General features: G+C 49.5%; 1 protein-coding gene across 3 annotated transcripts in view; it reads left to right on the forward strand.

Annotated features, from left to right (window-relative positions):
• Window positions 1–20,342, forward strand: part of LARGE1 (LARGE xylosyl- and glucuronyltransferase 1) — a 528,769-nt gene extending 508,427 nt beyond the window's left edge. For all 3 annotated transcript variants that reach the window (XM_029954992.1, XM_029954991.1, XM_029954993.1), the window contains 3 exons: window positions 10,340–10,486; window positions 16,012–16,207; window positions 18,752–20,342. In XM_029954992.1, the coding sequence (XP_029810852.1) occupies window positions 10,340–10,486; window positions 16,012–16,207; window positions 18,752–18,949 (541 nt within the window). In that variant the 3' untranslated portion in view covers window positions 18,950–20,342. The remainder of the gene's footprint in view (window positions 1–10,339; window positions 10,487–16,011; window positions 16,208–18,751) is intronic.
• Window positions 20,343–23,246: the final 2,904 nt, after the last annotated feature.

The raw sequence follows: 23,246 nt of genomic DNA on the forward strand, positions 1-23,246 counted from the left end.
GGGCTTGCCAGGAGTCGGCTTGCCTCATGCTCCCTCACAAGGGCACAGGTGCGTGCGCACAAAGGTCCCTCCTGGGGCGCCTGGGTGGCTCAGTCGGTTAGGTCTCCGGCTTCAGCTCAGGTCAGATCTCACGTTCGTGGGTTCGAGCCCCGCGTCAGGCTCTGTGCTGGTGGCTGGCTCGGAGCCTGGAGCCTGCTTCCAGTTCTGTGGCTCCTTCTCTCTCTGCCCCTCCCCCTCTCATGCTCTGCCTCTCTCTGTATCAAAAATAAATAAAACATTATAAAAAAAATTAAAAAAAAAAAAAGGTCCCTCCTTGCCCCTCTCTGGTTGGCCGCACCTGTGGCCGTACTGCCTGCTGCCTCTCACCATCTGCCAGCTCGCTCACGGGTTTGGTTTGTGCCCTGCCCACCCAGCAGCTCCAGGAAGAAGCTGAAATCAGAAAAGGGTGGGTGAGCCTCAGACACGTGCCTCAGCTTTCTCCTGGAGCAGGGACCAGCCCAGCCGTGCCTGTGTGCTCCTGGAGGAATCACCCAAGAATGTGCCCACACAGCAGTCCGCGAAGGAACAGGCAAGGAGGGAGCACTTTACAAGTGCCTTCTGTGTACCAGGTGCTGTGCTAGGTGCTTGACAAGGGTTCTGTTTTTTATTGGAACCCGGTCAGTGCTCAGGGCTTCCGTTCCCATTACCCAGGCGTGAAAATTAACATGCAGAAGATAAATGTGCCCAAAGGTCCTATGGATTAAGTGTCAGGACTACAATTTCAACCCAGTTTTGGAAACTCTGTCATTTCCAAAGGACGGTCTTCACAATACCATCCTCTCTTCCATAGCACAACCACAGACTGATTCCTTTGTTCTCTATACATTTATTGAGTGCCCACTGTGTGCTAGAGCTAGATACACAGCCGTGGACGAGGTGCGCCCCTGACCTCAGCAGAACCGACAGGTGACAACCCAGGCTGTCTGCATGCTGTGACCGCTGCCACCTCCCACCATCCCCAGTGAGCAGAACAGTCCAGAAAGAAGCAGTCCCAAAGAAGACGTGAGCCCATCATCCAAGGGGTGCATCAAGGCCGGCAGAAGTGGTCAGCAGAGGTGCGGGGGGCCGAGCTCCTCCTGCTGGCTGCACACAAAGCCTCCAGAGAAAGGGTGAGGCCGTTTTGGGGGTTCAGAAACAGATGCACACTCCACCCATTTCCTTCCTGCCTCCCATCCCTTTTTAATCTGACTTCCATCTAAGTCCCCAGGAACCCCTACGAGCTGTTTGGACTCCGTACAGCTCAAGTTTGCTTAAACAATGTGCTCTCTGACATCAGATGCCGCGGACTGGGCTATGCAAATGCAGGGCTCCGAGAGAGCTGATGAGCCTCCTCTCCGGGCATTTTGACAGCAGCCCCAGTGCCTTCGGCCCGCGGTACCCAGCCGTCTGTCACTTGTCAGCATTGGCCCCGCCATTCATTGCACTGCCACAAAATACCAGCCCGGCCAGTTCTGTTCTGGGAGAAGAAGTTCACACGAGCCGAGATTGAGGACAGAGGCAACAAGAGGTACCCAAATGGTAACCAGCACCAGTAGGAGTTTCTCCAGCTGAGGGAAGAGGGCGTGGTCTTAGCACCAAATGAGAGAGGAGTCGGGGAAGATGGGAATGGAGAAGTCTGTCAGATTTGACAATGAAGGGACACTGCTGACCTTGGCCAGATCCAGGGTCAATGGCAGACTCCAGTTGTCTGAAGAAAGGAAATCGCCCATGTCGGAGGCTCAGGAAGGCAGTACCTCGGTGCGCTTGTCCCCAGATGCCGCCCGTGTTCTGGCCTCTGCCCCACCTAGCTGCTGTGAGGAAGGGTCTGCCTCGAGGGTAAGCATGGGGGCTGTAGCCACCCACCTCACCCTCCTTCCCACTGCCACCCACGCTTCCATCAGCTGCCTTGACCCACAGACTCCAAGAGGCTCAGTGCTCCAGTTGCCAAGCCCCCGCATTAGCAGAGTTGACTGAGACAGATCTCTGATTATTGGTGTTTCCCAGGTATTTCTAAGCTTGTGCTGCCTTAACTAAAACAGCGATTGTCATCCTCTTCACTTGATAATGACGATGTGAGGATGGTGATTGCACCTGCCAGCTGGGTTATAGGGCAGATTGCTCAACTTCTGGAAGTCTTAATGACTTCATCAGTAAGCTGGAAACACTAGTGCCTGTCTCCTATGTGGCCACGATTCAAATACAATATAAAGTATTTAAGATGGTTGATACTGAACATACATAAGCATTCTTTACTCCCGTCTGTTGACCACCTACAATGAATGTACCAGCTGTTTCTAAGAAATTCAGTTTCCCCAACCTTGCATGCTTTCTCATTTTCAGAGCTTTGGAAATATTTAGAGCCTCCTCCCCTAACCAGCTAACTCCTGCTTCTTCCAACACAGTGGTGGGAACTCTCCGTGACTCTGCACCAGAGAGCCCTGCGCCCCTGTCTCCTCCCTCCCTGAACTCTGAGCTCTGTACGGACAGAGGTTACCTCTGTTCATTCAGCTCTCTACTCCGTTTCTCTGCCTGGCCTCATAAATATCCATTAATTAATGAGTGGGTTACCTCAGTTCTGTTAATAACCAAGTCTGTGAAATATTTATTATCAGATAAGGGAACAAAAGCCCAGAGAGTTGAGGAAATTGCCCCTGATTATACAATTAGTGAAGGAGTAGAGCTAAGATCGGATCTCTGTCATCTAAAGGATCACAGTCGGGGCGCCTGGGTGGCTCAGTCGGTTAAGCGTCTGACTCTTGAGCTCAGCGCAGGCCATAAGTCAGAGCCCCGCATCGGGCCCTGTGCTGACAGTGTCGGGTCTGCCTCCGCTCTCTCTCTCTGCCCCTTCTTCACTTACAGTCTCTCTCTCTCTCAAAATAAATAAACTTAAAAATTGTTTTTAAATAAAGATCACACATTTTCTTAGTATTCGGCCTCCCTTCAAACTGGCATTTCCCTGAGAGACAGTCAGCCCCCAAATGCGTTGAAGTAATGTTGGATGGCTCCTCTTGAAACTTCAGGATACCTGGCCGTGTTGATGCCGCACGGCAGGAGCTGACGAGCATCTCGGGGTTGGGTGTGAATCCTGGCTCTCCCACCCCCGCCCTTCTCCCCTTTGCCTGCCCAGCGCTGACACCTGATGTCCGCTGTCCTCGACAATCTGCCGGCCCTGTACTGTGCCCCCTCCCTCCCACCCAGGATCAACAGACCGAAACAGGAGATAATTCCAAAACCATTTCTCTCTGTTCAAACTTGACTGTTGTTAGTTTGAGAGAGAGAAAGAGAGAGAATGAATGAGCAGCAGAGGGGCAGAGAGAGAGAGAGAAAATCCCGAGCAGCCTCTGTGCTTCAGCCAGGGCTCGAACCCATGAACCGTGAGATCATAACCTTAGCCAAAATCGAGAGTCAGACATTTAACCAACTGAGTCACCCAAACGCCCGTCTCGTTCTTATTTACATTGGAGGTAGATTATTTTTCCATTTTGTTTTCCTAAAAATGACCTCAAATGGGGTTGGCAGTGCCTAAGCCCATGCCCGCGAGAGAGGAAGGATTTGTTTCAGGGAATTCTGAGCAGAGCAGAGCCAGACAAGTAGACAGGAAGGAGCCCTGCTTCCACTGTCGCCAGCCTCTTCTGACCACCAGCGTGCATGCGTGCATGCCAGGCGGGAACCAGGGGCCAGCGTGGTGACGTGGATCCTGTTCCTGACAAGTGATTCTGTTGCACACCACCCTATGTGACCTGAAGCACCCCTCCGCCCATTGCCTCTCTAGCCCCACCTTTGGGACTGTCCCTGTTCCTTATTGTGCTCTTGTCATTAGGACCTTTACACTGGCTGCTTCCTTAGCCTGGGAAGCTCCTGCCCCCGTCACATGACCTCTTCCTCACCGCTGCGCACCCTTCTCCGTGAGGTTTTCCTGGACCCTCCTATCTAAAATCGCAACCCACCCCCCACCCCTGGCATTCCTCACACCCCTTACCCAGCTCCATCCTCTCTCATAGAAATCCTTGCTTTCCAGCAATAATTCCTTACTGTTGTGTCTCTCTCCTGGAAATGCCAGCTCCCTGAGGGCAGGAATGTCTGCCTGTTGCATTTACTGATGTATCTCAAGTGCTTACACAGCCCCTGGCACAAGCTGGAATGAGTGAGGACATGAACAGATGCGTGGTCAAGTCAGACCTTGGCCAGAGCCGGGGCCAGCCTTTGGGACCCCAGTCGAGCCAATGAGGAGATAGCAGGGCGCTCATGCTCACAGCCAGCGTATCCGTGCTTACTGTCTGCAGGGCTCCGTTTAAACACTGTGTGCTCCTCACAGACCCCCTCCGAGATTAATGCTGTTGTCATACCCCCGTGATCACAGACACAGACACTGGCACAGAGAGAATAAGTAATCAGCCGGGATGCGGTGCTAGGCAGCCCGAGCCCTGTCTTCACCGCTGACGGGGTGAAGTCGGAAGGGCTCTTCTGCACACTGTTCCTTATTTCTCTGAGATGCTCTCCCGCAATCTCTTTGTGCCCGGCACCTGTTTCCCTGGTGACAGAGACCTGCCTCTAGGGCAGAGGATGGGGCGAAAAGGGGAGTGAGAGATGATGGGGGGGGGTGTGCTTGTGTGTATGGATGTGCACACGCACGATCCACTGTCAGGATCAGTCTTGGGGTTTGGTCAGTCGAAACCCCAAGAAGCCCGTGTACCTAAGTGTACGCTTCGTGCTGTTTCTTTGACATGACGCCGCGAGCCCAGTGAGCCTACAGTCCGCTCTCTGCCAGCCGTCGGTTGGTATAGAGAGGACCACGTCCTCTCCGCACTCACCACTTTTCCCAGGCGGGAGCAAAGCAGGCTGGGAAGCATTTGCAGACTTGAGCAAGCCGTGGGGAGACATTCAAGGAAAAGTACAGGAGAGAGGACGAGAGGGGCTCGGAGACAGACGCCACCCAGCGCATGGTCTCCCTCCCCCGTCAGCACCGCCAGATCGGAGGGGCCAAACATACTCTGCCGTGAACACCCGACTTGTTTTGGACACGAAGAAGGACCCAGAGAGCTGGCTGGAGACGGAGGTCGAATACACTCTGTCTCCGTAGATAAGCAGGTTGGCAGCCAGAGCCCTGCTCCGGTTGTGAGAGCGTGTTGTCTTCCCCGCCTCCCCTGCACTGACGCATCTCCTGTGACAGGCCCATCAGTAAGCTGAGCCGGAAAGCGGAAGGGGGCTGTGTGTGAAGCAGCTGTTCTGGGTCAGGCACTGGGTCAGGCTCAAGGGGGACTGTTTGCTTCTTCCGTTCAGCAGCCCCGATTGAGAAGAGTCACGTCTCCACTTTATAGATGGGGACCCGTGAGCAGGAGAAATGGGGTGTCCTGCCCCGGGTCATAAGAGAGCGGCAGGCAGGATTTGAACCCCGTCTCAGCTGGCCCCAGGCCACTTGCGTGTGCTGCACAGGGTTCTGAACTACTTCAACAGCAACCTAAGTAAGGTTTCTTTTAAGAGTCCCTCAGTCCAGGGGCGCCTGGGTGGTTCCGTGGGTTAAGCATCCCACTCTTGATTTTGGCTCAGGTCATGATCTCACGGTTGGGAGTTCGGGCCTCATGTCGGACTCTGCCGTGACAGCAGAGAGCCTGTTTGGGACCCTCTCTCCCTCTCTTTGCCCCTCCCCTGCTCCTGCGTGCTCATGCCTGTTCTCTCTCTCTCTCAAACAAACAAACAAACAAACAAACAAAAAAGTTTCTCAGTCCAAAGATGTTGTAGTAGGTGTGGGAATATTTTTGCAGGGGTCTTGGACAAGAAACAAGGACCATGTATCAATCAGGATTCTTCAGAGGAACAGAACCAACAAGATGGATAGTTGTCCTAAGGAAATGCAGAGACTGGGAGGTCTGAAATCCATAAGACAGGCCAGCAGGCTGAAAATTCATGCAGGATTTTGATGTTACAGTCAAGAGGCACAATCTCTTCCCGGAAAGATCAGTTTGGGCTCTTATACCCTTCAACTGATTAGATGAGGCCCACCAAAATTGTTGAGGGTAAGGGCCTTTATTTCAAGTCAACTGATTGTAAACATTAATTATATCCATGCAATATCTTCACTGCAACATCTAGATGAGTGTTTCCACCAGGGGAGCTGGCACCATTGCCTCATTAAGATGGTACATAAAAGCAACCATGATAGGCCAAACATAGGCGGTGCTTAATGTGTGTAGGTATGGCACCAAGTACTTCCATGTGCAAGGGTGCTTTTCCTCACCAAAATATTTAACAAGAGCCTGAACTCAGAGTCTCAGAATGGTTCAAGTGACTTTCTAGAGTTAGAGCTAGAAGCTAAGTGTGTCTGATTGCCACTGTACCAGACTGCCTTCTAGAATCTTAAGTGTTAATCTAGAAGTAGCATTCTTTTTTTTTTTAACGTTTTATTTAATTTTGAGAGAGAGAGAGAGAAAGACTGCATGAGTAGGGGAGTGTCAGAGAGAGAGGGAGACACAGAATCCAAAGACAGGCTCCAGGCTCTGAGCTGTCAGCACAGAGCCCGATGCAGGGCTTGAACCCACAAACTGTGAGAGCATGACCTGAGCCGAAGTCGGACACTTAACCGACGGAGCCACCCAGGCGCCCCTAGATGTAGCATTCTTTTTTTTTTTTTAATTTTTTAACATTTACTTATTTTTTGAGAGACAGAGAAAGACACAGCATGAGCAGGGGAAGGGCAGAGAAAGACACACACAGAATCCAAAGCAGGCTCCAGGCTCTGAGCTGTCAGCAGAGAGCCTGACACGGGGCTTGAACTCAGAGCTCTCGGCTCCCAGTCTAGCCTTCTCACCTCACTGTACTGCCCCTCTGTTCCCTGAAGATTCTGCATTTGAAACACTCCATCTCCTGCAGGACTCACTTTCCAGATAAGTAGTTGGGCACGCTGTACACCCCAAGGCGGCCCACAAACCCCCAGCAAGGGAAGGAAATCATGTGGAAGGTTCCAGACCATCGTTGCCATGTCAGTGAGCAGATGTGCTCAGAGTCGGCACCCTGGAACCACTTTATTGCTGAAACAACTTCGTAATGAGACCCATTCAGGACATCGATATCAGAACCTCTCTGAACTGAATCTGTAATGGATCAATCTAGTGACAAATCTGTCTTTGTGGCACTTTGTGTTTCAGGGAGATTAAAGGGAATTTGCAGAAAGCACTCCAGAATCCGATGCTCTTCTATGCAGAGGGAAATAAGGCTTTCTCGGGCTGCATTTTGTGAGGCATCTGCTCAGTGGGTTTGCTCACTCTGGGCCTTGCAACCTGTCGATCAGGGCGGTTCGGTGGCATGCAACAGAGACCAATGGTAGGCAGCTTAATTCAGATGGAAAGAGGGGCGCCTGGGTGGCTCAGTCAGTGGAGCAGCTGACTTCAGCTCAGGTCATGATCTCACAGTTCGTGGGTTCCAGCCCCGTGTCGGGCTCTGAGCTGCCCATTTGCACAGAGCCTGGAGCTTGCTTCTGATTCTGTGGGTCTCTCTCTCTCTCTGACCGTCCCCCACTCACGCTCTGTGTGTGTGTGTGTGTCTCTCTCTCAAAAATAAATAAATGTTAAAAAAAAATTTCTTAAGAAAGGAAAAAAAAAGAAAATAGAAAGAAATCAAAGGAAAACAAGACAAAAACCAGTCAGTGGTATTTCTTATGGACTCAAACTAGAATCTGGAAAACCAGTACTTGGGACCATAATTAAGCTGGGCAGCTCTGGGCCCCTCTGCAGCAGAAGTTCAAAAGCCTTGTGGCTCCTAGGTGGCTCAGTTGGTTAAGCTTCCAACATCAGCTCAGAGCACGGCTCGGACATGATCTCATGGTTTGTGGGTTCGAGCCCCACATTGAGCTCTGTGCTGACAGCTCAGAGCCTGGAGTCAGCTTTGGATTCTGTGTCTCCCTTTCACTCCGCCTGTTCCCTGCTCATGCTGTCTGTCTCTCAAAAATAAATACAAATGTTTAAAAAAAAAATTCTAGAAGTTCAGAAGCCTCTGGAGAGCCGTCTGCCACGAGTGCATGCCTGCTCTTTGGTTTCTAGTCTCTGCATCTCCATTCAGATTTCCAAGAGGGAGAAGCTGATTTGTTCAACCTGAATCAGGTGTGTGCCCCTGAACACTGCCCTGGCCGTGTGCTCTGGGAGCTGCTCCCCCACACGGAGACGATGAGAAAGAAGACCGTCTTTGAGCAGGCAGCCTGCGAAGTGGCCACCGTGACCGTGACTGTAACAGTAATAGAGACAGACACACGCGCATTCCTGGATCTCTGTTGTGGATGCGTATGCACGCTTTGCCCGATCCTTTGTGGTTCAGCGCTACTGGCCTCCCACGCTTTTTCCAATTATCTTAACACAATTATCCGCAAATGCAGTCTTGGGCTTTTAGCATCCTGAGATATTTGAGACAAGAATGTAAATACCAGCCAGGAAAGATGCTGCCTGTCTTGTTCAGCCTGGGTCTCCAAGGGCCCGCTGCGGTGCCTAGCACGTAGTGGGTGTGCTCAGTGTTTGCTGCATGAGTCACAACTATCCATCCGTGGGGGGGCCTCCCCAACCCCGGCTTCCTGGTAGCTGCAGGGGCTCTGCCTGCAGACCCATGCGTCCCGTCCTCAACATCCAGAACGAGCAGATAAGGCACCTAGTTTTCCTGTGGGGACGGTGACAAGCCCCAGTTCTGCCGATGTCTCATATGGGATTGGTAGAGAATGCCTGGCCATGGATGAGGGGATCTTTGGTGTTTGAAAACTGTGAAGTCATTGTTCAGAGAGACAAAGCAGGAGAGGCACGCAGACCGAAGCTGTCTGACTCAGACTACTCGTCTCCAGCTGGCTAAATATAGCTCACCCAGATTCTATCTTGGTGTCATCCTCCAGGAGTCTCCCCAGAAATAGTGCCATCAGGGCCGTATGTGATTTGGTATGTAGTTGACATAACACAAGCCTAATTCTACAGAATGAACTACAGGATATTCAGAGCCTTCTAAAACGATCTTCTGGTCTCTCTCAGCCACCTATACTCAAGGGGACACTGGTGTCACCCCTTAAGCTAGGGCAGCTTCTGAGACCTGTCCTTACTGTGACCTCGTCATTCATGGATACCAAACCCTGCCTCGGCCTTCTCCAACCGCGGCTCTGTTCTTGCCCCACGCTGGTCGGGGCTGCCGCATTACTTCTTGGGAGCACGACTGCCCTTTGCAGGCCAGGCCCTGCTTCTGCACAGGCTCAGCGCCGTGTCGAGTGCAGTGACTTTACTGATACAGCGTGATAAGTTACATTGCTCTGGAGAGCTGCTGCTTCCGGTAGTGTGCAACATGCCTTCCAGTGCCTCGATTCCCCCCAGGAAGACTGCTCTCTCTACTTGGCGGGTAATAAGCAAGTAGAGACCTGAGTCAGTGGTCTGAGCAGGAGGCCAGAACGAGGTACCAAAGTTGTCGCCAAAAGGGCTCCCAGGAAGATCAAAGCAGGGAATAATGACAGTGCTGTGGTAGAACAGTGACCGTTTGTGGCTACACGTCAGCCACGCGCCAAGTGTGCCGAACAGTATTTGTACTTATATTACCTCGTTCAGCCTCCACAGCAGCTCCAGGCGGGAGAGATCATGGCCCCGTTTTAGGGAGGAGGAACCTGAGGCAGTAAGAAGCCAAATGACTTGCCTGGTACAGCAAGACCCATCATCTTTCTGTGTCCATTATCAACCTCCTGTCTTCTCCCCTTGGAGATGGTGGCCACAGAGCTGGGCAGTGGCAGAGGAATTTAGAAGGGCAGGAGCAGGGTCTCACGGGAGTTGAGCAGAAGGCCAAGGTCAAAGGTGGGAGTGAGTAAGAGGATGGGGAAGGTCTCAGCCTCACACGGAATGCCAGAGCTCCATGGGGTGCTGGCTGCAAGGGGCAGGTCTGGCCAGTCTGAAGGTTCAGGGTCTGGGGGTTTCAAGGGGTTTAGGAGTCCAAGAGCGGCAACCCAGACATGCCCAGGTTGGTGATCATATCATCAGCTTTACGTCTGATGCCACCGTGTGGTCAGTGGCCCAGTAGGAGCGCGTGGCCAGCCCAGTGGCTCCTGCAGGCTGGGCTCCAGCCCCCGCTCCCCCCACCCCCCACCCCTGCGAGTCCTTGAAGACCTGCCTTCTGCACTTGGCTCAGAGGTGGCATTTCTTCTCTGGACCAGACTGGCCGCTTGGCCTCCCTGGGCCTCGGTTTCCCCATCTTTAAACTGAGAGTTTGACTCAGGCTTTCTACCCTCCACCCCCTTGTGCCAACCCCCTCCCTATCCTCATGTGGGAAAGGCCTTGCCTGGCATCACAAGACCCTGTCTCCGCCTGCCCTCTCTTTCCAGGAAGTCTGTCATCCAGCTCGACCTTGCCAGCACCAAGAAGGCGATGATCGTCCCTGCGTTTGAGACGCTGCGCTACCGGCTCTCCTTCCCCAAGTCCAAGGCGGAGTTGCTGTCAATGCTGGACATGGGGACTCTCTTCACATTCAGGTGAGTTGCCCTCGGTGACATCCCTGGGGGTGTTGTCTGGGGCCTTCTGGGTCCTGGACACTCAGCCACCAGAGCTGCTGGCCCGGCAGTTTGTTGCCACCTTAGACCATTGTAAGGCCAGAAGAAGCACCGCTGGCCCCCTGCTCGGTCTTTGGAGCATTCTCCCTCTTCCCACCTGCTGGTGCTCTGCTTTGCACGTGGGTGGTGGACAGTCACGTGTCCAGATGGAAAGATCGGGTCATCGGGTAGGTTCAGCTTATTCCTGACCCCGTCTCCTGTCCCTGAGGTTTCTCTTTGGTTTGTTTGTTCCTTCATTCATCTGGGAAATGGGTTCTTCATCCTGTTAGCACAATGACTGCCCTTCCCCCTTCTTTTCTGTGAGCGGTCTGTTCTCCAAGGTCCTCAGGCCTAGGATGGGCGCATGTCCTCAAGGTGACTCCAGGGGCGGACACAGCAGATGGGGCAGAGCTGACGTCCCTGTTGCCCAAGTGACACGGCTGAACAAGCTCTCACTTGCCTGATTTTCCACGTTCCCAAAATCCTGCAGGAGCGTCACAGGGCAGCTGCCCAGGCACCTGTCCTCGGTGCCCAGGGAGTGTGTGCACCTGCACGGGGGGAAGGGGCTCCGACTCCCGGAAACAGGCTGTGGCAGTAAGTGTAGTGCTTTGGGGGAGGAACGAGTCCTCCCCGGTCTCATGACAGAACAGTCAGAGACACTGCTTGCACCTCTGATTTTACAGAGAAGCCTCACTTTGAACAGTGTAAGAACGGCCAACACCACCATGACATGAAAGATCATACGTTTCTAGGAAATCTGAATGTTATCGGAAAGATTGTAATAATGGGGCGCCTAGGTGGCTCAGTCGGTTAAGCAACTGATTTCGGCTCAGGTCATGATCTCACAGTTCATGGGTTTGAGCCCCACGTCAGGCTCTGTGCTTACACCTCAGAGCCTGGAGCCTGCTTCAGATTTTCTGTTCCCACCTCTCTCTTGCCCTCCCCCGCTCATGCTCTCTCTCTCTCTCTCAAAAATAAACATTAAATTTTTTTTAAGAAATAAATTAAATAAAAAATTTTTTTAAAAGATTTTAATAATAACTTAGGTTTCCATACTACTATTAAGTTACTAGAAGTTTCTAGAAGGTTTTCTCAAACAAGCTTTATTTTGGGAAAGTAACTCCATGAGATAGGTTATTCACTCAGCAATTTGGACCAGATCCTTTTACACATTCTGTGCAGATAAACTGAGGAGTGGAGTGGACCTCCTGGGCCCGGACTTGAACCCCAACCTTCTTCCTGTATCCAGAATTCTGGAAAGTGATCTGAAATGGTTTAATTCCGCCCCCCCCCAAACCAAGACTTCTTTCTTCTTGGAAAGAAATAACAACAGCTACCAGATGTTGAATATATAACTTCTGCCAGGCACTGTCATCAGCTCACAGAACCCTCACAACAAGTCTATGAGGCACATAACTATTATTCCCCTTCTACAGATAAAGAAACTGAGGCTCTGAGCGACTAAATAACTTGCCTGAAGACACATTGCCAGTAAGTGTCAGAGCCTGGATTCGAACCAGGTCTTAGGAGCTGCAGAGCCAATGCTTTTAAGCCTAATACCATTGGACTGGGTCCTGAATGTTCCTACCAATCAGTGTTAGAAGATACAGCTAAAAATTGAGACTCTGAGGCCACCTTCGTCTGAGCCTCCCACAGATGCCATAGCCTGATGGCCCCATGCCTGGCACATTTCCAAGGCATCTTTCCTTCCATCTCCATCCGCAGGTGATCGGAGAACTCATTTCAAGGCCACGTCTGTGGTCATGAGAGCTGAGGTTTGGCCTGCTGCGTCCGTGATTGCTGCTCTGGCCAACAGCTCACAAGCCACAAGGCCAAGTACTAAATTATAAACCTCTCCTCCGAGAAATTGCTTTTGTCACCTTCCGTCCAAAGGATACCCTCTCAAGCCTCCTCGGACAAGGAGTGAGCAAGCCTCTAGCATCCCCTAGAAACTTCAGAGTGCCAACTCTCCAGCCCCATTCCAGCCAGACCTGATCAGAAGCTCTGGGGGTGGGGCCCGGTGATTGGTTAAAAACTAGTTTCCTAGGTGATTCTGGTACTCAGCTCCAGTCTGAGCACCACTGCTCAAAGCAGAGTGCGCCCAGATCTCCCAGAAGTGGCATTCCACGTGCTGTATCCAGAAAACTGTCTCATCTCTGTTTCTTTGGAGGCCCCCTGGTGGGGCTGGTCCGGAGAACAAGCCCTGAAGTCCAGTGTCTACTGGACTCGTGGCCAATCTCTCGGGGGAGTATTTAGGCTGTGGCGTGTTTCTGTGGCAGGTGAACTGTAACGTCACCCTGTCCCGTGCTGACCAGCCCGTCGGCATGGTTGTCAGGGTTCCTGCTGAGCTAAGGGAAGTCGCCTTCCCACCCAGGAGGAGAGGACTGAGCCAGCGGCCCCCCCTCCGCCCCCATGTCCTCTCTCTCACACAGTGGGCCACGAGCTTATATTCTAAATAGGACGGCTATTGATGCGTCAGTATCCCTAAGAGGAAGACCACTGTGAATTGACATCGTATCTAGGGTAAAGAAGGGGGAATAATGGGAACATTTTCACCTTTCGGGGAATAACTATATATCAGGCACTGCTCTGGGTGCTTTGTGTGAATTCACATAGTTGTCAGAAATCTAGAAGTCGGAATTATTATCTCTGTTTTACCTAGAGAAATAAATGAATCATAATAATTGTTATTCATTAATAATATTACCTAGAGAAAGAAATGAAGGAACAGAGGAATTCAGTAAGTTTTCTATACCTGCTAAGTGACAGAATTCAAACCCAGACAGGCAGGCTCCAGAGTCATTGTTTTCAGCCGCCTAGGGAAGGAGCATTTATTGAACGCCTGCTGTATGCTATCACATGCCAAGCCCTTTGTAAACATTTTCTCATTTCAGTTCCTCAGTGCTTCAACAAGGTAGGTACTCTTTTCTCCAGTGGATGCAGGAGGCAAGTGAAGCCTTGTTTAAATAAATGCTTTGCTGACCCAGGTCCCCAGCTCCTAAGTGGCAGAGGTTTGTTTTGAACCCCGGTGTGGTGGCCCCACCATGCATGTTCACAGCCACCCATCATGCTGGGCTGGATCTGTGCAAGTCTCAGATGTCAAGACTACCCGTCGGGCTAGTTCGCAAATGGAAAATCCACTCCTCCCTGGCCTGATTTTTTGATTAAGCCCGACATCTTGCAGTGTCCCTCCTTTTCACACTCCATTAAGGTGGTGTGACTCAGCCTTTCATTTTTCTTCCCATTGTGTGACTGTAGTTTTGGTGGCAGTTGCCAAATTGGTAGAGCTGAGGATTCAAAATCCCTGCTCTCCACCAGCCTGGCCACATCGCCCACAGCTTACCGAACAGCTTACCGAAACGCACACTGGCTCACACAGCACAGCTTACGGAAAGGCCACACATGGGCCAGTACTCGTGCAGCCACACTGGGGAGTTCCTGAGACTTCAGAGGAGGGAGCAGAATAAGCAAGTGGCTACCTCCCCGGCCAGCAGGGCTCCACAGACCACACGGACCACCCACTATCACTTAAACTCACTTGCTTTAGGGGTGCTTGGGTGGCTCAAGTCAGTTGAGCATCTGACTTTGGCTCAGATCATGATCTCACGGTTCCTGAGTTCAAGCCCTTCATCGGGCTCTCTGCTATCAGCACCAAGCCCACTTCAGATCCCTTCTTTCTCTGCCCCTGTCCCACTTGCACACATGCTCTCTCCCTCTTGCTCTCACTCTTCAAAAATAAATACACATTAAAAAAAAAAAAAAACTCACTTGCTTTAGACCCTCCCTGAGTGGAGGTAGAACTCTCAGACCACAAGCTCCTTTCTCCCTGTAGCTCCCTAAGATGTTACCGCCCTACTCTTCTGTCTCACTTCCATTTTTTCTTCTCCTTTTTCCCTAACCCTTTGCTCTGGGGCCAGGTCTGTTGCCTTCACTAGGCTCCCAGCCTCTTGCCATCTCTTGGCAGCTTCCAGAAACAGATTCCTGTGCTCCTGTCTGCCCTCTGTCTTTGGTACCCCTCAGGTTTTTAGACTACTCATTAGTTAGTTATTCAACTTCCTGTCTGATCATTGACTCTCTGCTGTAGTATGGGCCAGAAAGTGTGGGTAAGAATGACACAGAGGAGAGACAACCCAGCGTAGTAGCTCAGGGTCCTGGCCCTTGAGCCAGGCTGTCTAGGATTGAATCCCAGCTCCCTCCTTATTGTTTGTAACTTGGTATTAAGTTATGCCAAGTTAAAGTTATAGATACAGTATTTACAGTATAGCCAGTATAAAGTAAGTGCTTAATAACTATTAGCCTGTTAGGCTTGTCATTACGTGGTTGTATTCATTTGCTGTATAATAAGTTGTCACAAATTTAGAAGCTTTAAACAAAACAAATTTATTACCTCATAGTCCCTGAGGATGAGAAGTCTGGGTGTGGAGTGTCTGGATTCTCAGTAGGGTCTCACTGGGCTGAAATCAAAGTGGGGGCAGGGCTACAGTTCTTCTGAACTCTGGGCTCACGGACTTCCTTTCCTTGCCCTTGGAAAGCTACGGTCACCATTTTCCTGCTGGCTCTTTGCCACGTGGCCCCCACAGGCACTCACACATGGCCCTTTGCTCTCTTCCAAACCCAGATCTAAAAGTTCACATGATTCGGGCAGAGCCACCCCAGGAATCCCCCTTTTCATTAATCCAAAGTCAACTGATTGGGCAACTTAATTACATCTCCAAGGATCTGTTTCCCATAGAATGTAACATAACCACAGGAGTGATACAGGTCGGTCACAGGTTCGACCTCAAGGGGGAGACTGTTGTATGAGGGCAGGGGCACCATGTTCTCTGGTAGGAATAACCACACGGACTCACCGGCAGTTCATTTCATATAAATGATACAGAGCACTCCACGAATTCACTGACCCCTTCACTTTGAGAGTCTCCTCGTTAATGAAGGAGGTACAGAACACGCTGGCTTACTTTCCTAAGGCTGCCATAACAAAATTCTACAAAGTGAGTAGCCCAGCACTACCGAAGTGTATTCTCTTAGTTGCGGAAGCCAGAAATCCAAAGTCAAGGTGTTGGCAGGTTCATTCTTCCTCCAAAGGCTGTAGGGAAGACTCCTTCCTTGCATCCCTCCAGCTCCTGGTGGAGGCTGGCCATCTCTGGTAGCCCTTGTCTGTAGGAGCATCACTTTCATCTCTGCCCCCCACCTATGGCATCCTACCAGTGAGTGAGTGTCTCAGTATCCAGATTTTCTTCTTCTTATAAAGATACCAGGGGTTGTATTAGAGCCCGCCCTCTCTCCCACTGTGATCTCATCTTGATACATCTGCAAAGACCCTCTTTCCAAATAGGTCCCATTCACAGGTGCTGGGAGTTAGAGCTTGAACAACTTTTGGAGGGACACCGTGCAACCAACAAGGACTGTCTCTGCATAGACCTTTCCTTCCTTCCTTTTGCCCAATGGCTTTTCTCTGTGTGACCTAGGTACCACGTCTGGACAAAAGGCCATGCTCCCACAAACTTCGCCAAGTGGCGGACTGCCACCACGCCTTACCGTGTTGAGTGGGAAGCTGATTTTGAGCCGTACGTTGTCGTGAGAAGGGACTGCCCTGAGTACGACCGGAGGTTTGTGGGCTTTGGCTGGAACAAGGTGGCTCATATCATGGAACTGGATGCACAGGTGAGACAATGGACTGTGATGGCCATAGGGGAAGAAGCAGCCTAGACTTCAGGGCTGAAAGGGGACCTTGGGGGTGGGAAGGCAGAGCCCCAAGAGGGAACAAGATGTGGTCAGGGACCAGAAGTGAGACAATGGCAGTGCTAATTTTTAGGGCTATTGATTCCCAAACCTTCTTTCTCTGCCTTTGGGTGAGAGTTGGATTTCTGGCCAGGTGAACTCAGGCAAGTGTAAGTGTCCTCTGACAAAACATCCCACCCCCCATCCTCACCCAAGTTAATGATGAGGAAGAAAACTCTGTTAGAGCCATGTAAGTGGCCCCAAACATTCTAGGAGCTCCAGATAAGTAACACAAGGCATGCGACTGAGGGGCAGCTCATTATCCTATCTTATAACTAAAAGTGATGATTTTTAGACGGTATTTCATTGTGAAACACTTTCATTCATTCAACTAATACTTACTAAACACCTGCTTCAGAAGAAAGCAGAATTCCAACAGGTGAAACCAGGAGTCTGCAAACTTTCTACACAAAGGACCGGATGGAAAATTTGGGGGCTTTGTGAGGTCTACAGGTGTTCTTGTCAACTACTCAACTCTGCCTTTGCCATTCAGCTGTAGACAGTATCTAAACAAACGAGTGTGGCTGTGTTCCAATAAAACTTTATAAAAACATGCAGCAAGCTGGGCGTGTTGCAGTTCGTCAGCCCCAATGTTAAACAAACAAAAGCAAAGCTAATCTGGTTAAGTTAGGAGAAGGATGCCTGGGCCTCTCAACTCCACTTTTTTCTCTCTGTGTCTGTTCTCCAGGGAATCTGCTCAAGGAGCACAGTGCACATATTTCTCAACAGGAGCACCTCAAATCCCCCCCCCAAAAAAACAACAAAAAAACAAGGTTGTATATACTCAGTGCTGGCTGGCCTGAGAATCACCTGGAGAATTTTCCAACACCTTGTTATGTTTGAGAGCAGTCCCAAGTGATTTTAAGAAGCATCTAGGGTTGCGGACCACCTGTGTAGATGGAAGGTTCTAGAATAGTGTCCATACTTAACAACAGAAGCATGACTTTTAGTGTTTGTTTTGTCAACAATACTTGGAGGTAGTGTAGTGCTTCTCACAAAAATGTTGAGTCTGCCTCAGTTTCTGCTTGAAAGAAAAGAAATGTAATGTTTTTGTATCCAGGGAGGGGAAGTGGTTCAAATAATGTTAATTTTTCCAGCACTGAGACCGGCCTTTGTTTTAGGCAATTTTGACGAGACTCTTGAACACTTCTTGCTTGTTTCTCTTTGCCAGTAGCACAAATTTTGCCCTTCCCAGTGATTTAAGGAAATAATGAGGGCAAACCTGACTTGTAATCCAGCCACACCTATTGGGACTAATGGGATCGGTGAGCTTCTTTGTCCCCAGAGGAAAAAGTGTCACAAAGAGCTAAACTCTGGGAGCTCTTGCATTTTCTTTTCAGGATTTTTTTCTTATTCCTCCTCACCATCACCTATCATTTCTTGCTGTGGTCGATGTTCCTTCATCTCTAACAGCTACCTTCCTCCTCATTTTTTAAATATTTATTTTTGAGAGAGAGAGAGAAAGGGAGAGAGGGAGAGTGATGGAGGGGCAGAGAGGGAGGGAGACACCGAATGCAAAGCAGGCGCAGGGCTCTGTGCTGTCAGCACAGAGCCGGACGCGGGGCTCAGACTCACAAACCGTGAGATCGTGACCTGAGCGGAAGTCAGACGCTAAACTGACTGAGCCCCCAGGCGCCCCTCCCTTTTTCCATTCGGATTTTCCCTCTCAGAGTTTATTCTGATCTTCTCTGGGCCAGGAAACTAGATGACCAAAGTTTATCAGATTTTATTTCCAAAATCAGAATACACAGAGTCTGAACGAAGGTCTCCTTCATTACATGTCCTTAATTTGTGTCCCCCATTTGGGCTGTTTGGAGGCATTTTATTTTTGGTCTAAGTTTCTATCTGTATTCTGCCAAGTGGAGGCCACTGTATGGTGATGTGACATGTAAGAAGAATAGGTAGGCAAGAGCTCTGTTCCTAATGAGCTTTCAATCCAGTGGGGTCTTTTTTTTTTATTCCTTTTTTGTCCCCTCTTGTGTATTAATATGTTGAGTCTGTCAAATTTCAAGCCCTATGAGAAATCACATAAACAGACATTATTTAATTGAGCAACAGAGTCTCTCGTGGCTCATGTCACTCGAGAGCAGCCGCACGGGCATGTGCTCACATTTATCAAGAAACTTCCATGGGCCATTGAGCTCTGCTCAGCACCATCCATACATTATTAGTCATCTTTCAAGGTAGGTATTATTACTTTTCCTTTATAGATGAGAAAACTAAGGCATAGAGAAGCCAAGAAGTTTGTCCAGAGTCAGGGAAACAGCGTACCCTGTCCCTCTCCAGCATGGTGGGCTTTCCATGGCATCATCCTCCTTGCTGACACCATTCCCTACTTCAGTCAGTTTGTCATCTGGTCATGCACTTGGCCATTCATCATGCATCCCTGAGGGTTCTTGAAGCACTCACACTGCTCTTGTCTTCCAGGAATATGAATTCATCGTGCTGCCCAATGCCTACATGATCCACATGCCTCATGCCCCCAGCTTTGACATTACCAAGTTCCGGTCCAATAAGCAATACCGCATCTGTCTCAAAACCCTAAAGGAAGAATTTCAGCAGGACATGTCCCGCCGCTATGGCTTTGCCGCCCTCAAATATCTCACGGCCGAGAACAACAGCTAGCACCAGGAAGCCCACCACTCGGGAGAGACTCTGCAGGGGGAACCCCTCTTGCTGTTTGGGGCCCAGCCTTCAAACTCACAATTTGAGCAATGCTTTTTTTTGGTTTGTTTTTATTTGTCTCTTTGGCCCAACAAATCCGCCCACACTACAGAGATCTGGGACAAGGATCCAGCCAGCTCCTCAGTGCGCCACGATCTGGCATTCCCAGAATGTGGAAGAGTAGTTCGTCGACACGGTCTCTTCAAGAACGGGACACAGGGGAGTTGGAGCAAAGGGGTTATCCTACTAAAAAGCCACAAATCCGAGCCAGTCTTTGGGGTGTCCTCGTTGCTTCTTAAGAAAGGGAAGTCAGGGTTCTGGGGGTCAGCCATCCCAGAAAATAAAAGCAAAACTGTCTCTTTGTCCAGAGGAAACTTTCTTTTGTGTCCTGCAGTCTAGCTGCATATCCAAGGTGGGGGCCATCCAGTGATCTGAACCGATCATGTGGAAAGACCCAATGGGGACATTATACCTGGTGGGACCTGGAGGTGGGGTGGGTTGGTTCTTTATCCTCAAGGTCGCTCTTGTTTTGATTTGTTTCCCTTTGGGGGGATTTTGTTTATTTGTTTTTGGTCTGGGAATCCAAAATCAAAAACTTGGTCTTTTAAGTCTCTGAAGGAGAATCAGCTACATCCGCCTACATCCCCTTATGAGCAGTGGCCCAGCAAGGAGGAAAAGAGTCTTCGGCCAATATTTAAGCCTGGGCAGCCCTCTTCAGGATTCTCACTGAGGCCCCCGCGCCCTTGAATTCACTACTCCCCAGCATCCAGGGGCTAAGACGGGGACTGTGGAAATAGGAAGACCATCCGTTCTACAACCAGTCACATTTTCTATAGGCAGTGACCACTCCATGCGGAAAGGGCTCTGTAGGGGCTGTTGCCGTGCACACGAAAGGTACGAACCTCTCAGGCCTTTAGAAGAACTTTAATGACTCACAGAAGCCCAACTCTGAAGATTCACGTGTCCCTTCGGAAACCTCGAGGAAGGACCTGCTGGGCTCCTCCAAGTCTGTGCTGCTTCGCGGCCGGGAGGAGGTCAAGGCCTCGGGCTCCCTCTGGGACCTGCCTGTCCAGAGGGCAAGCAAGCACCTTTACCATTACAAGGATTGAGGAGACACTGGACTTTTTACCCATTTTCTTGAATCTTCAATATTAATGTTGTGTTTACATTGATGAGAACAAAAGTCCATGCCGTCCTCTAGGCTGGGCTGTTTGTATTGAGTTGCAATGTGACCAGCGAGAGCTGCATTCAATAAACGAGAGTACGGACTGTGTCTCCCCCGCTCCCTCCCTCTGCCCGTGTATGACCCTCTCCAGGGTAGAGAGCAAGATCGATAAACAACAACTTGACACTTTGTGTTCTCCCGTTTTGTTTTTCTCACCATTTGAACTCTAACCTTGCTTTCTCCTTTTCTGAGGTTAGATCTCACCACACCCTCTGACCCTCTAGGCATCTTCAGAGTCTCCATCCAGCTTCTGTCTCCGCATGGGAGCCAGTGTTTCATATCCCAGATGCTAGCACGTTAGATCCTGGTCATCAGCAGCGGAGCGAGCCCCCAGCCCTCTGTCCTGGAGGCCACATGACACCCCGCTGCAGTCTGACCTATGAGATCCTTCCGTGTGTTATATGTTCAAGTGGAGATTTCACCCAGGTTGATTTTTAAAAACTTAGGAAAACAATTATTAGGACTCACTCTTACATAGACATGGTTAAGTTTGCGTGTGTGTGTGTGCATGTGTATATGTATATCACAGTATTATATACATATAGCATATAGGTACCATGCATATCACAAAAGAAATATATGAATACCGTGAAAAGTAGAATATCACAAAAGTATCCAAAGTACATGGTGAAGTCCCCTTTCTCCACAGGTATGTGAGAGCCAGCCCCTACCAGCTCACGAGAACTTACTGTGCACATCTCTCTCCTGCTCTTGTGTTTGCACTTGGCCATGGAAATCTGAGAACCACAAATCAGGGCACCCTCCGCCCCCAAGAGCTGGTTGTTACACATTTACCAGCACAGCAGTGCCTTTTTCTCTTCGTTGTGTACACACACACACATTCACTCAAAGACTCTCTTTTCTAGAGAAGACCATTGTTAATAGATGTAATTTTTAATTAATCACTATCAGCTACTTGAGCCGAGCAAAAATTTACAGTAGTACTAGTTCTTTGATGTTAAAAATCAATTTTTAATTCCCTAAAGTCTTTTATTTTTTTTAACTTTTTCACAGCCTCTGGACCCTGCCCAGCCACCTTGCTTTCACCCATGTTTCTGTGGGTATAGTAGTGACATGTCACTTACCATGCAGACTAAGTACTTTGAGACGATAGGTATAAATCGGAGGATGACATAGCTTCATGCACACTGAATGTATTAAAGCCAGAAATGGACTCTCCACACCCAACAGGAGAAAATCCTATTCCCCCAAAGACAGGTGCCTCACTTGAGGCTGAAGTGCAGATGCTGGCTAAGGCTCAACACAGAGGCTGCCAAGTAGGTGGAGGCTGAGGTCTGCAGAGAATTCCCAGAACTCCCCCCAGGAGCAGCAGCTCACTGCATGCCCCAGTTTAAGTGTGGGAGGCGCTGCCTGTGGGCAGTGACAGTCACCACTGATGTGGGTTCCTTAGTGTCAGTTCACCGGGGCAAAACAAGCTTATAAATGGGCCACACTGATGTTTTCATGTCTAAAGAAGCTAATACTTTCTTGGCTTTCAGCTGGGAGGAAAGAACGTTTTCTCTCTTCTAGTCTCCATACTATTTCATGTCTGGGAAAGCTAAGATTTACTGAGTAACTACTGTATCAGAGGGCCTTTTGCATGCATTAGCTCACTGAATCCTTAAAGCTGCAAAATGAAAATTACTGCTTATAGATGAGGAAACCGAGGGAGCTCTGGGAAATTAAGTAACTTCTCTGAATCTGCATTGTCAGTATAATGGGGAGAACCAGAATTTAAACCCATACCTACTTGGGTGGATCCAATACCGCATAACCTGCAATGCTGCTCCCTTCCCCAGTAAGAAAGAATTAGTAAATATTGGCCGATGAGAGCATTTGAACCTATATAGGAAGAGAATTAGATTTCTAGCCTTTTTCCTTCAACATCCATCCAATAACACAGTCCAGACAGCAGTATCTCCTAGCTGCTCCAAATCTTGCTATGCTCATGGACTTCCTGAAAATTCATTTGAAATAGGCCTGGCAGTCTATAGTCATACTGAGACATGGCTGGGATCAACTCTAGGAAGCAGTAATTCATCCCCTGAATGCTTCTGCTGGGTTACCTCCTAGATTATTACATGGCACAGGTAGAGACACTGTGTTTTAATCTCGCTCTCAGACCTGAACTCAGCTAGCTGCTTCAAAGTGATCTCAATGTGTTGAGCTGACTTACAGAGCACATACTTGCCGAGTTGACTAATGGCTTCTTTGTACCCCATCATGAAAGCACAGATCCTACTCTAATTCTGTTCCTTTCAAAGACTCTACTGTCTTTGAGTTAAGGCTTCATTTGTGGTCACCCGGCCTTTAGGGAACTCTGTGTTAGTGGAAGAAACGTGATTAAAATCCCCTCCAACACGGCTCCTTCGCATTTTCAGAGGAGATAATAAGAGCTACCATTTACTGAACTGAGACATCTATGGTGGTTGGCACGGAGGAGTCTTCACGGTGGCCTAAGACTATGAGGAAGGTCCGACTGTCCCTACTCTTTAGTTAATGGAACCAACCCTCAGAGCAATTGTGTGAGCTGCCCAAAATCACACAGGTTGTTCATGGAGGTTCTGGAATTTGAGCCAAAATCTGGCTGACTTCAAAAACTCAAGTCTTTCCACTCTGTGCTGCTGTCCCCCATACAGCACTGAAATCAGTTTGGCTACCCTGTATTTCATGGTGATCAGCTTTTTTATTTCTTGCCTTTTTAATCCTAAGTGTTTATTTTCAATTTAATGCTATTGAAGTTTATGAAATGTCAGATATCCACTAAATGCATCCTAAGAAGTTTCAGACCCATAGACTATAATGTCAGACATACCATGGTTTTCGTCTTCATTGAACAAAAATGTTCTTAGTAAGAGCCCCTCAGTTTCAAGGAATGATTGGTGATATCTGAAAGGAGATGATGAGGGCACCACAGAAATGTTGGGTTTCTGATTGTGACTATTTGATGTAGTTGGTCCTGGGTTTTTTCCAACACATTCAGTCTTGAGAGATGGCGTTTTCTGGAATGAAAGGAGGTCGGTCAGTTTTGGG

The sequence above is a fragment of the Suricata suricatta genome, chromosome 10 (assembly GCF_006229205.1).
Source record: "Suricata suricatta isolate VVHF042 chromosome 10, meerkat_22Aug2017_6uvM2_HiC, whole genome shotgun sequence".
In the NCBI taxonomy this organism is placed as follows: Eukaryota; Metazoa; Chordata; class Mammalia; order Carnivora; family Herpestidae; genus Suricata; species Suricata suricatta.